General features: G+C 38.8%; 1 protein-coding gene across 1 annotated transcript; it reads right to left on the reverse strand.

Moving 5' to 3' along the window:
- Positions 1–1,595: 1,595 nt before the first annotated feature.
- LOC308115867 (regulator of G-protein signaling 5-like) lies at positions 1,596–15,941 on the reverse strand. The gene is made up of 5 exons (XM_080473690.1): positions 15,800–15,941; positions 14,342–14,455; positions 11,114–11,175; positions 5,465–5,631; positions 1,596–4,405 (listed from the first exon to the last, which is right to left on the reverse strand). The coding sequence occupies exons 1-5, from the start codon at positions 15,841–15,843 to the stop codon at positions 4,241–4,243; spliced, it is 552 nt and encodes a 183-aa protein (XP_080329816.1). The 5' UTR covers positions 15,844–15,941; the 3' UTR covers positions 1,596–4,240.
- Positions 15,942–16,364: the final 423 nt, after the last annotated feature.

Consider the following 16,364-nt stretch of genomic DNA (forward strand, 5'->3'; position numbering starts at 1 on the left):
TGTGAATAAAATCATAATGCGGTAAATTGCAACTTTCTTAAACCCATGGATCTTTCACATTTCCCCTTGAGAAGAGAGGCGTAATCAGCTTTGACACATCGTCCTCCAAATCATTTGGGCCCGTTCACACCAGGTGTTAACATGCGTTTTGGGTGATCAGATCACATGTCGTGAGCCCTGACACAGGCCTCGTTCACACCGCTGGGAAATGCAACCTAATGCTGATTTTTTCTCTCTCACAGTGACTCACATCCGACCTGTTTTGTGGCCGTGTGAAAAGCTCCAATTCCGATTTTTTTCACACCAGACCCAGGCCTCATTCGTACGTGGTACCAATTCTGATATTTTTCGACATGCGACTGCTTCGTCATTGACGTGTGACTGACATCACGAGGAAGCGGCTCCGCCAGAATAAAAGCTGTGCTCTCTTTTTTTCCTCATTCTCCTTCTTTCCCTCGTCATGTTGTCTAGATTTTGTCGGCTCGTATTCAACAACCACTTGAAAAGGAATCTTCACGGGCTGACCAGTGTTGCCAGATATGTTGGGATCCTTTAAACTCTTTTACCTTTAAACTTTGTTTATTTCATGTATTTGTGTGTTTATGGCGTCTTCATTATTACACATATAATAGTTTTATGGTTTTAACATGACTCCGACACAGGCTGAGATTTGTGCTGGTTTTTATTGAGGTTGTGGGTTTTTCCGTTGTTTGGGCTGGAAACAGTGAGTCACATCTGGCAACCCTGGTTGCTGACCAGCGTGCCATGCGTAAATAGCGTGCTCAACGTGACTTCACCTCATCTTCTGCGCTCTGGGGCCCGATAACATCCGGTCCGATCACGTTCACACGGCAGGTCGCGTTTGAAATGATCGCGCCCAAAAAATCCGATCCCATTAAATAATTGGAATTGAGCATCAAGACCTGCGGTGTGAACGGAGCCACAGACTGTTTACTTGTTTGTATCATGTGCTTCGGGCTAACCACTTGAGATTGGATTGTGTTTTTTACGTATACGTCACTTCTGCTGAAAGGCCTGGTTGCGATATGAGTCATCCTGGATGGTTTCCTCTGCCCAGGTCGCTATAAGTCCTTGTGTCTCTGCAGACCCCAGACACGGACGTCCATGTTCTTCTCCATTGTTTCTTTATGAAGTTTAACTCAGACCAGCGTGTTCGCTCAATTCAAAGTGATAGATCAATAAAGTTGCTTGCTATATGGGCCACGCTAAAATTGGACATAATGTTTTTCATCTTTACCCTCTTATTACTAATTTCAACAAAATGGCCGCTAACACATCCATCTGAGGCCCACGGTACTGTTATTGAAATATATTGTACATCAACTCAAGATTGAGACAAATTAAAAATTGTGACTGGGGAAAAAAGAAAAAAAGTTAAATGTTCGGTTAATTTATTTTGCAAATATCTTCTACATAATCACTGCAGTTTAAAATTTTCTTGAATATTTTTATGAAAGAAACAAAAATGACAATGGAAAGTTAGATTTTTCTTGTTTATACCAAAGAAAACACTCTGTTTAGAGGCCTTGCCAACTCTCAATTTAAAAAAAAAGAAGAAAAAAACCCACATTTTTGCATTGTTGTATTTTTAGAATAACTTAGATATTTACACATTCAAATAAATACATCTTCAGGAATTTGTATGCATTTATATATTTTTATGTGATAGACTTCAAAACGTACATGCAAGGCTACATTCGATAATGCATACTCAGCACAGTTGAAGCCCTTATTGACTTTACACTTTTTGTCTTAATTATTGATTCATGACATTTTCGGGTATGACTCCAGACTGGTCAATCTGAGTCATATCATCCCGCTTCTCACTCAATGAAAATCTTTCCGATTTATAAACATTTGATGTCATCCGTAATGCTTTCGTAAGCATTTTCTCCCAAATTCAAATTATGTTGAAAATATGTCTAGCTTTATGCTCGGATCTGTAGGGTTTCTCGCTTTGTGTTGCAAATTTACATTTAAGGAACAATAAGGACTTGTAGAATGCTGAATATATAGATTATAATATATGTGTACTTTATGACATAATATGTGACACATTGAAAAAAGAAAACGTGAGAAAAGAGCAAATATGATCACACTTGATTGCTACATTCAACTACATATATATTTAGGACACTTAAACATTGCACAGCAACACCAAATCCACCCCTGCATCTGTTTATGTCTCAGAAATCATGTAAATCCGTTTATACCAGGGTTACATTGAAGTGGAAATTAGTGAAAAAATAATACATATGATTCACTCGTAAAACAACAGAAAAAGTACAAATAAATCATTCTTGTGTCTGTTTTTGTATGTAGTGCTGCTAAATCTAAATCTCCTTTTAGAGTTTATATTGAATTAAGAACTTGTCATGGCCTTAGTATTATGAGCCATAGAGTAGGTATGTCAATATAATAATCGGTAGATAATTGAGGGACAATCAAGTGCTGCAACCTTACAAATTCTGTCTCCCATGTTTGCCACGGAGAACCCAGGTCTGGGTGTTTGCAGTGACTTGGCATGCAGGCGTTCAACTTTGGTAGCGTAACATGGATAGAGGACCATTCCCTGGATGAAACCTCTGCTCTGTTTGTGCCTCTTATTTTCGAAGATTCCCTCCTTCTTTGATTTTGCCATCTTAGCAACTTGCGGTGTCGTGGTCGCCGAGTGGCCGGACCACTCATCCAAACTATAGCCAGCACCGATGGCTCTCACTAAGAAGATAGAGCTGTGTGATCAGATAAATTCAACATGTATTATGAGTGCGAGAGCAGAACAGACAAGAGATGCAATGATGCGGATTGAATATGTTACAGATTTCTGGAATTTTCGATTGCGTAATTGACACCATGCTGGAAATGATTGAGGTCTAACTGCCGTTGTTTGAGAGATTTCCTGCCTCTCATGTCGTCAAAAGTAATTCAAGGTCATAGTGTTTACCAGCACTACGTATAACATTGATGTTTTGGAAGTTTAAAACCACAATGGACCCTGCGGACCGCCGTTTGGTTTGAGCTGCAATGCCTGTGGCAAAGGAAGGAAACCAGCATTCCTATCTGCATGACAGATTCAGAAGGAAAAAAAAAAAAAACTCATTTCATTGAGACATTTGTTTTTGGTGAGTTTTGCTTCAGTTACTAAATGTGACGGAAATAAATGTTTGCAACGGACGTCATGTTCAGGAATATGCTAGTGTTTGGAGACAGGTTGCAAAAGTTTAATAAGCTTGTCATAGAGCATGATAACACAGAAACTTGTCCCATCAGGGGAACTAAAAGGTTCAAAATGGACAGAAACAGTCTTCAATTAAGTCCAAATAAGACAAAATACTGGGATCAAAAGCTTAGCTTCATCTCTGCCGCAGTGTTTTACCAACCTTACTACTCGGGGAGGCTTTAGATGTTGCAGACAAATACTGCTTGTTAAAACCAAAAGCCAACTTGAAACAGGCCAAAGAAAACGGGCGGGTTATCTTGTTCTTCTCAAAACCAGAACAAACATCCCTTTAACTGACACTGCTGCCGCTTTGTGCTGGAAAGTAATTCTGGGAATCTGCTACGAAGCGCTTGGTGGTCAAAGGAGTCGTCTGGCTCGCGCGTAACAATAAATCTGAAAGGTCTGACAAAGCTTTGGCACACAAGTGAAAGTAAAGTGTGTTATGGAGGAACTAATAAGTTTATAAAAGAAGAAAGTCTTTGTAAACTAATGGAAAGGGTCACATGTTGTTTTTTCTTTATTTGTTTCAAATTCGTTCGTTTCATATGTGTGTGCACATTTTCATTTAATTTTAATTTGTGTCCTTCTATCCTCATGGCAAATCTCTGTCGGCTGTTTTTTTTTTGGAAAACAAAAACATCCAAAATATATTTACTTCTTTAAAAGGGTTGGAAATAATGTCTGTGGCCTTGATTTTGGATAGAAAGTCAGGAACGTGTGTGTGTGTGTGTGTGTGTGTGGGTGGGGAGATGGGATTGTTTCAAATCAGTTTTTCACTTTAGTAAATTCACCCTATAATGTTTTACCGTTTTTGACCCTCAACAATTAGATTTTTGTCAAAATAAAAGTCTTCAAGCGGTCTTGCATACTTGTAGTTTATTTGAAATATTTAATTTAAAGCCATCATCTGTCTCAGATTGTTTTCTTTCATAACTGATCGGCTTCCTGTGTGAGACCTCCCCACCTCCCCACCCGCCCTTCTCGGACTCCAGCTCTGGCTTAGTTGACCAGGAGCTCCTGGTACTGGTCGGACCGGAGGAAACGCCCGAAGGAGTCTTTCTCCATGAGGGCGAAGATCCTCTTCTGCGCCAGGTCGAAGGTGGCCGGGGAGAGATCGACCAGGTTCCTCAGGGTCACATCCTTGGTGAAGTGGTCGATGTTCACCTGTGATGAAAAAGTGAAGCGAGGATGAGGAGAGGAAGCACTGACGACATATTAATACGCAGAAATAATCGTGGTGAAGAGGCTGATTACGTTTCCACGTCCTCGTTGTGCAATTTTAGGCTGGAGGATTTTCTAATATTCAATTTCCAAACTTTTTTCCTAAAATATTTGATTATTAAGGAATAAATTCAATCAGGTATCATTGTACCAAAGACAACAACAAAAATGTCTGTTTATATTTATTATCAGCTTTATTAGGATGCAATAATCTAAAGAACATGGACTAAACAACTTGTGGAGTTTGACCAAGCTCAAATACACAAACAGGATACAAAACGTCTAATAATTAAACATCTGGTTGGCACCCCTGAAGTTGCCCCTTTAAGACATCGAGCGACGCATAATTTTTACGTTTTTCGTCTCAGAAAAGTTTTACGTTTACATGGCAATGTTTTGAAAACTATGACCGATTACGCCGGAAACAGTGTATATATAATATACATCTATATAATATTTTATATGGCACAATTCTTCTAGTTTTCATTCAGTAGATCAGGACTATAGTCTGTAACTTTATTTGTTTACACTCAATAGTTGTTTTTTTTATATTTCAGCACAATTCATCTATTAGTCAAGACTTCATGTTATACATCTCACAAAGATCGTTTCAGTTTTACTTTGTGTCCGACTGTGAGTACTCCTCATCAAGTCCTCCTGTCACGCATTGTGACTTTATCGACTGACTGAACTGAACCTGATCTGACCCCAGTTAAACTCCTGATTAAAAATGTGAGGAAAAGCCTCATCCCTCTTTCCTCTAAATTACTTTGATACTGCCGTTAAATGTCACGGTGCAGAATTTGCTGCTCTGAATTCTGACGCTTCAATTCCTCTATTTCATTCTTCCAAAGAAGTAGATAATTAATGAGGCAGCCACCGCTGGCGTCTTTGACTTCCTAAATTTGGTGGCCAGTGTGTGACGTACACTGCAGTTTGATGAGTCATTCATATTCTCTTTGGAGTTGAGCTGATTGCAAAAGTTTCAGAAGAGATCCTGACCTCTCTGGGTCCCTCAGACTGGATGAAGTCTTCGTAGATCTTCTTGGCCTTGGAAGCCATCTTCACCGCGTTCTTGGTTTTCTTGAAGTCCTCACAGGCGATCCAGAATTCAACGTTCTCATCGCTGAACTCGGACTGCAGGAAGCTGCGGAAGGCAGCCAGACCATCTAGTAGGAAGAGATGGAAGAATGGTGCAAGATAGTGTATAGTTTAATGATTTACCCCAAAACTACTGAACATCACATTTTCTATCAGAAATACTTTAGTTTTTTTGTTGTTGTTGTTTTTTTGTTTTTTTTTAGCAAATTGTAATCAGACGAATATTGAACGAAGCAAAATACGGTGCCAAAACGATCCAAGAAGAAACATTCCCTCATCTGCGCTAAGACCATTGTCCTTGGACACAATGCCTGAGAAAAGTCCCATTGTCCGAGGGAGCATGTGTCGCAGATGATAAGCATTCTGCTCAGACCACAGGCTTTTATCTCCAATCTAAATGTTCTGTTCAGAATAGCTCCAGTTGTAATCAAGCCACAGTGTTTTCTCTCTCTCGCTTCTTTGTTTTTCCTTTTTGTACAAAGGCTCACAAGCAACGTTGGTGATGAAAAGCTGCAAACGACGACGAGAAAAGTTGGCGTCATGTTTGTACTCATGTTGACTTCATCAGGACGGGAAGTAACTATAAATATTCACATTACTTTGATTAAGTGGTATTTTGTGTCTACATTATCTTTACAGAGTGGTTTATATGAAAAACTAACATTAAATACGTGAAGATGAACCATTTATCAACATTTTCTTTTATTATTGTACTGATATTATCAATTGATAAGATACAAATACTGCATTACTGTAAGTAAGTCATGTTGTTCTGAGGACTTGTATATTGTTACTAATATTCTTTTGTTGTGTCTTCATAAATATATTAGCACGAATCACTAATAGTAAATAAATACACAAATATTACTTACAAAGCAAACTAGAAGCCAAAAATAAGCATTTAATGTGGCAAAAGTAAAAAAATACTTTCATTAAAGGAATTTAAATAGTTATTGATCTAACAATAATTTTACAGTTAGTTTGTATTACTATTTGAGCAAAATGTAATCGTATAAGAGTTGCCGTGCTTGAGTGCACTTTACAATACTTTCCATTCATCAACCATAACATTAGGACCACTCTTTATCAGGGCTTGTGTTGGAGGGTGGGATCTATCAGGCAGGTAAGGTACATTCTTACCTGTAAAATGTATGCGTTAGAACCAGAGCAATCGATCAGCAATGAAAACTACTAGACTAAATGAGTGCATCATAAAAATCTCTGACATTGCAGCTCTAATGGGGAATTTCAATGGTCAGCATATATCATATGAATAGAAAAGGGGAGAAAGTGATAGGCTCATGAGCTTCCAGGACGTAATAGATGCCACATCTGCATCATCAGGTCGGTGGTCTTAATCTTATGGTTGATTGGAACAATGAATCCGTGTCACCCAAATCTTCCCTATTTTCCATTTTATCCAACTTGGGTAATGGGGAAAGTCCACTCATGCACAGGTTGACCATGTAATCTCCATACGGAATGGTCATGTGGACATAAAGAGGGGAAATAGGAAGAGTATTAACCACTATTCTATTATTTCTCAACTTAACATTTAATGGCACTTTGCAAGTTTTAATTATTAACCTATGTGATTCATCACCAGTTAACACAAAACCTAAACTAAAAAACCAGCAAAGAAATTGGAATAAATGAATGTTTAGTGGGGTCTTCTTTCCCCTCCTCATAAAGTAATGGACATACAATGACATGCTTCCTGTTACATAATATATGCTGCATTATGTAATTTCTGTGCAGCCCAACAGCGAGGGCGGCGGGGGCCAAGCTCGACGTAGCAGAGGAAATAACTCACACAGCATCCTGTGGGAATGAAACAAGTAAAGGGCCATAAAGAATAACGCAAAATCTCATGTAGATAAATAATCACAGTGCAGCGGTAAGCAGCAACTGTGCCATAAATCAATTCCGGTGGAATCATTTATGCTTTTCCCCGGGGACGTTATCGAAACACGCGCATGACCTTCAGAGAGCGGGACGCTCGCAGATGCACAAACACATTTATGAAAAGCATGTAAACTCTCGGGAAACATATATCTCACTGCGCCGGACTGGGCTGAGAGAACCACTTAAGGGGGGGGGTCCTCCACCACCCACTGAGCTCTGCTGGAAAAAAAAAGCTTCTCCCTTCACGTACCGGCCGGCCAGTGGCGTCCGTAAGTGGCTCTGTTTTGGATGCACGGCGGCAAATCAGTGACCTATTAGCAGGAGAGTTTACACGTACTGCTAAACACCGTGAAGAGATCGAGTTAATCATCACTCTCCCAGGTTCCCAGGTTTTTCCTGCGAGGTAAATGGAATAACCTGAGTTCGCTCACGAGTGTGTTTACCGTACTTTATAATGCGTTTTTCCCCTCTTCTGCTTTGCTTACAATTCTTCCAGTTCACTGACAAATTACTGTAATATCAACAAGTCCCTTTGAGGATAAATGACTGGTTATAAGTCGCAATGTGCAATTATTTATGATTTGTTGTTCCAGCTAACGCAAAGTCCAGACTTAACTTTTTAAATAGATTAAACTGGAGTTATTTAATAGCTTGTATCTATACAACATACCTAAATAAATTCCGCTTGAGTGGAGTGAGGTAATGATGAGCATGTTAAAAAAAAAACACCATTAACTGGTTGTGATACACAAGCTAATATCTGCCGTTGTCTTGTTATGTTTAAATTTTTTTCTTGTATCACAGATTTTCTTTCATATAATAGTTCATATCTTGTCATTGTAATTATTCTAGTTTTTTCTAGTTGTTTTTTTATTCTATGTGATTTTCCTAAAACACTTCAACTCATCCAGAAGAAGGAAAATGTGAGGCAGATGATGGATATAATCTTTTTAAAAGTTACAAAATCTAAGTTACAAATACATTCTTCAGTGTACACAACTGTCACGAGTACTTTCAACAATGGTGTACTATAATAACATGATTTCTTTGTACTCTTTATTGTGTCAAATGACGATATTGTGATCGTGTGATCAGCTAAATAATCTCTATTTATAAATGAATACAAGAGGAACACATAACAAATAATTTGTAATTATATATTCAATGACTATATCTATTCATTGAATTGTTAAAATTCACCTTCATCTAAATATATTCATGTGGTTATCAAGTGTAAGTAACGGCTTCTTTGACACACTTCTACTGATCTACAGGTAGGGAAACAGAACAAAGCATTTGGAGGAAGATTAGAGGAAATAATCTTTCTAAAGTTCACATGCTGTGTTTTGTGTAATTAATTGACAGAAGAATTGACAGGTTTTGTCAATATATACTTCTTGCAAAATGAAAACGACTTTATTTAAAAGAAATTCAGTTCCATGACACTTCCCTCCTTGTATTTCCGTTCATGATTATACTCTTTAGTATGTTTCACATCATGATTAGAGCCTTTCGCAGGAAAGGCTTTGGTAAGTGTAAAAGACGATAATCTAAGATTTATTATTATTTCTTCACTCTCATTAAGACAAGCTACTCATTTATGAATATATAATTAGGTCTACATGGTGGATAGTGATCATGGAAACCAAACCTTGCAATGTGTACAGTAGTTTTTTTGTTTTTTTTTAAACAGTCAACCAGACAGATAGCAGACCTCAGGGAACACATTCTTCGCTCCCCATTTGGCACTTCTTAAAGTCAGACCAAAGTGCCAGCAGGTAAACAGTGACACCCGTTGCTCCACATTGAGAGAAGTAATGGTGACACTTTACAAAGTATATGACTATAAAGCCTCCTTCCTCCCACTCAAAAAAATCTTAACTCCTTTGTTCCAATGGCTAAACATCCATTTCTGGGTATTTGTTGATGTACAGCCACAGCCAATAATAATAATAATGTCCTAAGATTGGAAGGAAGCTGTTTGATTGTTCCATTAATAGCGGGTTGCAGTTATTCCTTCATTGTTTATTCCAGTCACTGCAAACACAGATTCAGCGTGACATTGTTATGGAAAACTTTTAGCCTTTTCGTCAGCAACCACTTTCACTTTGGCATATGTGAGCTACTTACAGTACTTTAATTGTCCTTGAAGCCAGTGAAATATTAAGAATCAGCTCCAAAAAAAAGAGTGCATGCGTGTATCCCCTCTTATCAATATTTATTTTAGTTGTTCTTATGAAAATGTTTTTTTTTACATTGCTTTATTACAACGGATAATTGAGTGTGTTTACATATTTGTTTTGTGTGCACTTATATATATATATATATATATATATATATCCACAAATGTGATGTTCCTAAGTAATCATTCGGTGATGATAGAGTGCCTTTATTTGTGTTTGTTTCTGTACATTTAAACATGTTTACTGCTGTTGGAGGTAAATATGAATCTCCCTCAAAGATGCCCATGAGTATTATAAACGGAGACATTGATGCAGAACTTTTAGTTTTTTAATCGAGATGTGAACGTGTAAGGATTCAGTCACTGAGGTCAAAAAGTAACGCCAGAATACACCCCATTTATTAACTTGCACCGCTCACAGTTGGAGCATCCACAATCTGCTTTGTGTGTGGAGTTTGCATGATATCCCAGTGCGTGCATGAGCGTTTCTTCTCTATGGAGTCCAGTTTCCCCCAAAAAACATGCTTGTGAGGTTATTTGGGAACTCTTAAATTGCTCACAGATCTGAATGTGAGGCACCATTTAAAAGGATCAGGCATTTTTAAATCGAAAATTTTAAACGTTTGTTGCATTTTGGGTGTCCGTTTACACGGCAACGGTGCTCGTTGCCACTGACAACGCAACATTTTCACACGTTCAAGGTGGAACTTTTCAAAAATGCTCCAAATTCTGTCTCCAAAGAAATGTGCACCAGGTCTGCGGAAAATAGAGAAATAGTTCTTCTGAACATGCGTGAGTAGATGGACAATGACAACAACGTTTGCCTCCAGAGTGTCATATTTTCCTGTTACTTGGTAGTTTTATGGTCAACAGTCTCCAGGAATAGCAATACAACTTGTTATTCTGTAAAACGCCAATGTCGTCTCCTCGCCATTGTTAATGTTTATTATGTATTGTTCTCTGTGCGTGTGTGTGTGCAAAAATATGTTGTCTAAATGTGGCCTCAGTGTGTTTCTCTCTATGTTTGATCTGTAATGTACTGACTGGTGATCTGTCCCAGGTGGAACCGGCCTTGAACCAAAATCAACTGGGATTAACCTAAAGTTAGATAAAGTGCTATTTAAGACAGGTGGATGAACATAATTCTTTCCCAGATTCTCCAGATGTGCTCATGATGACATCAAACTTCAGAGCAGTCATGACTTTTTAAGTAAAAAAATACCCCAAAAAAACCTTAGGCTTGTGAATTCTTTTGAATTTAATGTAATCAGAACAAATACGTCTAAAGTACTTGCATGAACCTCTTTGAACCTTCCATATTAAGTTCTTCAGTTTCCTGAATTTCATCGAGTTAACTTGAGTTTTTGAAACTGACAGTGTAACATGTCAGAGGGATTAATGTAATCACTGAAACAAGAGGCACAAATGACTGCATGTACGACAGAACAAGAGGTAAAACCTACAGTTGTTGTTCAGGACTCGGTCCAGACTCTCACGCCACTGAGCAGCCTCATCAGGAGTCGGCCTGCATGAGGGAAAAAGAAATGCAAAGTTCCCGTCAGTCAGTCAGAAGCATTAACCAGGTCAGGGTTAGGGTTAGGGTTAGGGGTTAGGGTTAGGGTTAGGGTTAGGGTTAGGGTCAACAATCCCAAGAGTTTAAACACACAACAAGCCAACATGGTGAAATTCCTATGTGAGAGTGTGTGAAGGTCTCGTTATCGCCAAAGGAACGGCAAAGTGTCGTTGATGCTTTTATCACATTCCACGTAGATTACAGAAAATTACTTCACTTATGCTTAAGCAAACACAACCTTTCAAGGCTTCTGACGATTCAAAACATCACCGCCGGACCTCTTAAGAAAGCCTCAGAGAGGAATACGTACAACCGGGTAGAACTGGATCAACACCAACAAAAGATTGATGTCCTCTGAAATTAGGGGCAACTTACCATCCTCTGCTGAGGTTTGTCTGAAGGCTCCGACGGACTGGGTGAGTTTAACAGTCGTGTAAGAGTCGTGCACGACACCAATCTAATAAACTTGAGGGCACGACATGAAGTTTGCTGTTCGCAGACTGCACGATGAAAAGGCAAGCTGAAATGCAACCTATGATGATGTGAGTCGACGTGATTGAGCAAGAACATGTGACTGCGCAATGATATATGATTGCGCAAGAACAACACGTCCTGAGCACAAACATGTACGGAGCCCTCGACATTTTGACATCTGTTTGGAGAGGAGAATAAGAGAGGCCAACCGGAGATCCAAATTTTTCAACGGGAGCTTGGTGTAAGTACTTTTATCTTCCAACAAGACACTCTTCATGTTAAACCTAACAAACAGGTCGTAATCCGCCGCAGAAGTCGCAATCAACCCAAACGTCTGACACGGTTAGAATTTCATCGCAGTGCGTCGGTCTCACGGTGCCACATAGAACCATTGATTGAGAATCAAAGGCAAATATACTGGATCACCACGGTTCTGCCAAGATCTGGTCTGGGACACCTGGAAATCACAGCGTGTCGCAGCCTTAAGGCCCCATTTGCGTGATGTTTTCAAGCGAAAACAAAAAAACTTTTGTTCTGTTCAAAGGGTCCGTCTCACACAACAATGGTGCTCTGAGCCAATGAAAACACACACATGCTCTCAAAAGGCCTCATATGAAAGGCTGCTACTGCTCATGTGCACCAATAATAAGTTACAGTAAGTAACTCTAAGTAAAAGTTCTTCTGTACAAGCTCGGGTAGATGGACGACAAGAACAATGTTATCCTCCAGAGTGTCATGACTCCCAGTTCATATTCTCCTGGGACTTGGTGGTTTTATAGTCGAGAGTCACTGGAGTAACAATCCAACTTCGTCATCTGTCCACACGAATCTCCATTGTTAATGTTTATAGCGTGTTCTCTGAGTGCATGTGTGTGTGTGTGTGGTTTCATATACAAAAACAAACAACAGCGCCAACTTGTGGCCAGGCATGCTGACGACATCGTTTTCAGTGTTTCTGGGTAAACGGACATCGTTTTCAAAACGTTGCTGTGTAAACACAAAGTTTTTCTGAAATAAAAACACAAAATCGATGCGTTTTTTTTTAACCTTGTCATGTTAATGGGTCCTTATAGAAATTAACTGTGAAAATCGGGAGTTGCTTTTTGTCCATCTTTGTCTTTTATTTAATGCACAATGACCAAATATATTCCTCGAAGATCTATTGTATTTCATTACATTTTGTTTGTCAACTAGTAATATTTGATAATGATAGTCTATCCCGCTGCTTAAATGTACAAGGGGGTCTCAGCACAGCGACTCATTGCAGTTTTCTCCATAAACTAAATTTGTTTGTACATCAGCTTTTCTTCCTGTTGTAATTGGGATTCGAACTCCCAATAACTTAAGCTCAGACTTAGCAAGATGCACCACAAGTCATTTTCCTGGTGAGAAGCTTTTTAGAACTTTAGTGTAGTTTGGCTTAAATTCAAATACAATTTTTTTTTTATAGTTTTATTTATATCACAAAAAAATATTTTGACCAGCATTTCATCATTTGTGTTATAAGACAACAATTTATGCTTTTAGTATTAAGTTTTGTGAGTAAAGAGTAATATTTTGTAATATCTTACTTTAGATCTCAACAACTGCTATGGCAAAGCTTTTATAAACACTGAGTTGAAACTTTTCTTTTTAAAACATTTTTTTTTTATCTGAGCTCCTGCTGAAAGATTTGAGTCTGGAAAACATTTCCTGAGAATCAACTTAATCTGATATACGTGTCAAATCACTAGAAACTCTCATAAAGTGATGTTAAACGTTTAAGAAGGTCAGAGAAGGGCTGTGCAGATTGAAGATGGAAGATTGATCCTTTTTTTCCCCGATCATTCCTTCTTTTGATGTTAAAATATTGGACAAATTGGCTCAATAAATCAAACCAAAGTGCCAAACATAAGTGTAACAGGTCAGAAGGCGAGACTAACATATACTTGGATTTCAAAGTAAAAGGCTTAGCTGCCACGACGGAGATTTTTGCATGAAAACACCTGCAGATCCTCCCACAGAGCATGTAAGCTGACTCCAGTAAAACTGCTTTGTTTTGTTTAAAGTGCATTTCATTATGTGTGTGTGTGTGTGTGTGGGGGGGGGAGGTTGTTGAGGTCAAGAAATGCAGAAACCCTGCTGGACTGGGTGTTGCTTTTATGAGGTCTCTGACACATGGTCAACGCACAACGACCCGCGCTGAATGACGGCTTCAAACAAACTCTGGGGGAAAAAGAAAAAAACTAACTGAAACTAAAATAAACTTTTCTCTAGTTTCCATCCGTCAGTCTTTCTTTCTTTAGTTCTTTTTTTATAATATTAGGGGAGCAAGAGTTCTCCGATCCTGTTGTGTCATGCCAAGTTGTTTTTACAATCTTGTGCATGCTTTATCTCCAACCGAGCCTTTCCAAGGTAAATGCATCATGGAACTAAACCCTCTGAAGGCTTTGTACCCGCTCACACTGACATCTGAGCCCGCTCAGTATCTGGAGAGGTTTATTGTCCTTTCATCTGCACATGTTGCGCCCAACCTGCCTCTGGCTCCCAATTTTACAATCAGTTATCTGGCAAACATCTCCTCCCTCATCACACAGACACTCATCTACAGTATTTCTCTGGAGGTGGTGGTGCTGGTGGTGGTGGTGGTGGGGGGGTCACTCACTTCTGCAGCTTCTCCGGCTTCTTCTCGGTCTTCTCGGGGTAAGGGATGATGAGGTCGATGCCATTCTCGGGCTTCTGCAGAAAAACTCCCAACTTCGACTTGATCCCCTTGGCCCTGGGTGACAGAGAGCAGAACGGCGCGTCACGCTGTGTTTAAACCTCCGTCCCATTCGTCACACTTACTTCAACGTGTCTAGGTTATTGTATTGGCACAAAACGCTAACATCAGATAGTAACTGGTGACAGTTGTTCCATGACTCATGCAATGATTATTAGGAAAACAAGCTTTATTTTTCTCATCAGATGTTGAGATGACAAATAAAACAGCTAGGACTTTGTGATACTTGTATTTTTATGAGTATTAAGTGAGTAATTTTACTCCTACTCGAATCATCACGAATAAGCAGCATGTGATCTACATTGATTTCTGAAACATGTTTCATCTGCAATTTTGTAGCAGCAACTTTAAACTTTCAGTACAAAAGTCCAAAACAAACCATCGTATTTTAGTTTTTGTTTACTTCATTGTTTTTTGAAGAATTGTGCTTTCAAAATAAATATATCATCAAATTCAGTTAAGCGTCACTAATATTTTGAGGAGTTTTTGGGAAGAGTTGTGTGTCTTTTACTTTTATCTTACTTTGTGTATACATTTTGTCACCAAAGTGTGTTGTCATTATGGAGAAAATAATTTGATATTTAGGTAGTATTTTGGTAAAATACTTGATATGGAATTAAATGTATTTGAGACCAGTTCAAGCAGTGATTTAAGATTTTCAGTTCTCGTTCTGACCATTAGATTAGATAAAAAGTAGATGTAGTTTCAACTTAAAAAAAAAAAAAAAAAAAAAGAATAAGTGTCAGGTTGTGATCCGTAAAGCAAAAGTCTAATGAAACTGCCCAGAATGAAAAACTAAGTCTGACTGTAACCTGGCATAACTTTTCTCTGGCTGCTAGTAAATAACAACAACCTGATCTCTCCTCAATGCCCTACATGAAACAAAACCGCTTTTTTCTCAGATTTTGCTGAGAATCTGAATAAAAATGTAAAAAAAACTAATAAAAGAAACACTTTAAAAGTTTTCTGTGAAATTTATTTTGAGTTTTTTTTGGGGGGTTTTGTTTTCTGATCTCATGCTTTTTTTTTGTTTTTGCTGAAACCCTGGCTGCAACTTTGTTGTGTGTGGAAACATGTGCATAATGTCAATAAATGGATTTTCATTTTGAGTACAAGAAAAAAACACGAAAGTTTGTTGTTACCTCCTAGGTTTGTTTAGATGGATTAGAACTGACAACATGATGGTGTGTTCGTGTTTTTAAGCTGTTTTCAGCACCCTTCCCGGCCCCCCTCCCCCAGAAATATCCCTCAAAGATAACAAATAGCACTTAAATGTTTTGGATCCGATCACATCTGACAGATAGAATGTGAGAGAAAAGAGGTAGCAGACACTGATCTCACCTTTCCAGGCAGGTTTGGGGTAAGGCAGCTAATCCTTTACACATTTTCCAGCTCTTTTAGTTGCAGTAGTCAGAAGTAAATTCAGTTTTCTTGAACGTAAGCACAATGTGATTCCTGGAGCTTCCTTTTGCTTTCTCACTCTGACTTTCACCACATGGGGGTTTTTATACAGACGCTCTTCGGGCTGTGGGCCAGCAGCTCAGCCAATCAGACTGGAATGTTTACAGCACAGGCGGTCCAGGAGCCTGGGTGAGGAAGGGTGGCTTTTCACATGTGTACGACTGTTTGCTTTGAGGTTTCAATTAACCTACAGACACGTGACTTCTGCAGTGAAGTAGATGAGCTGTCGCTGACATGAGCGCCGGAACTCGTTTAGTACTGATGGATGTCTCTTTTGAAGGTGCTTTTAGCACGTCTTTCACATCCTGGCAGTCAGATTGACGCAGTCTCAATTCAATACAACCTAATTTTTTTTTTTTTACAATGTTTAATTGTAATTACAGCAGGGGTCGTCGCTATATGTTAGCAGGGGTCTTACAGAAACATCAAGGATGTTATCTATCAA

Source organism: Lipophrys pholis, assembly GCF_963383615.2.
Source record: "Lipophrys pholis genome assembly, chromosome: 10".
Taxonomy (NCBI): domain Eukaryota; kingdom Metazoa; phylum Chordata; class Actinopteri; order Blenniiformes; family Blenniidae; genus Lipophrys; species Lipophrys pholis.

What these genes read in the sequence shown, in the direction of transcription:
- LOC308115867 (XM_080473690.1), bottom strand. Translation starts at nt 15,843, where the DNA reads ATGTGTAAAGGATTAGCTGCCTTACCCCAAACCTGCCTGGAAAG. An exon ending in CCGAGTCCTGAACAACAACT is followed by an intron (nt 5,632 to 11,113) that starts GTAGGTTTTACC and finishes TCTTCCTACTAG; the next exon opens with ATGGTCTGGCTGCCTTCCGC. An exon ending in AGTCTGAGGGACCCAGAGAG is followed by an intron (nt 4,406 to 5,464) that starts GTCAGGATCTCT and finishes TTTTCATCACAG; the next exon opens with GTGAACATCGACCACTTCAC.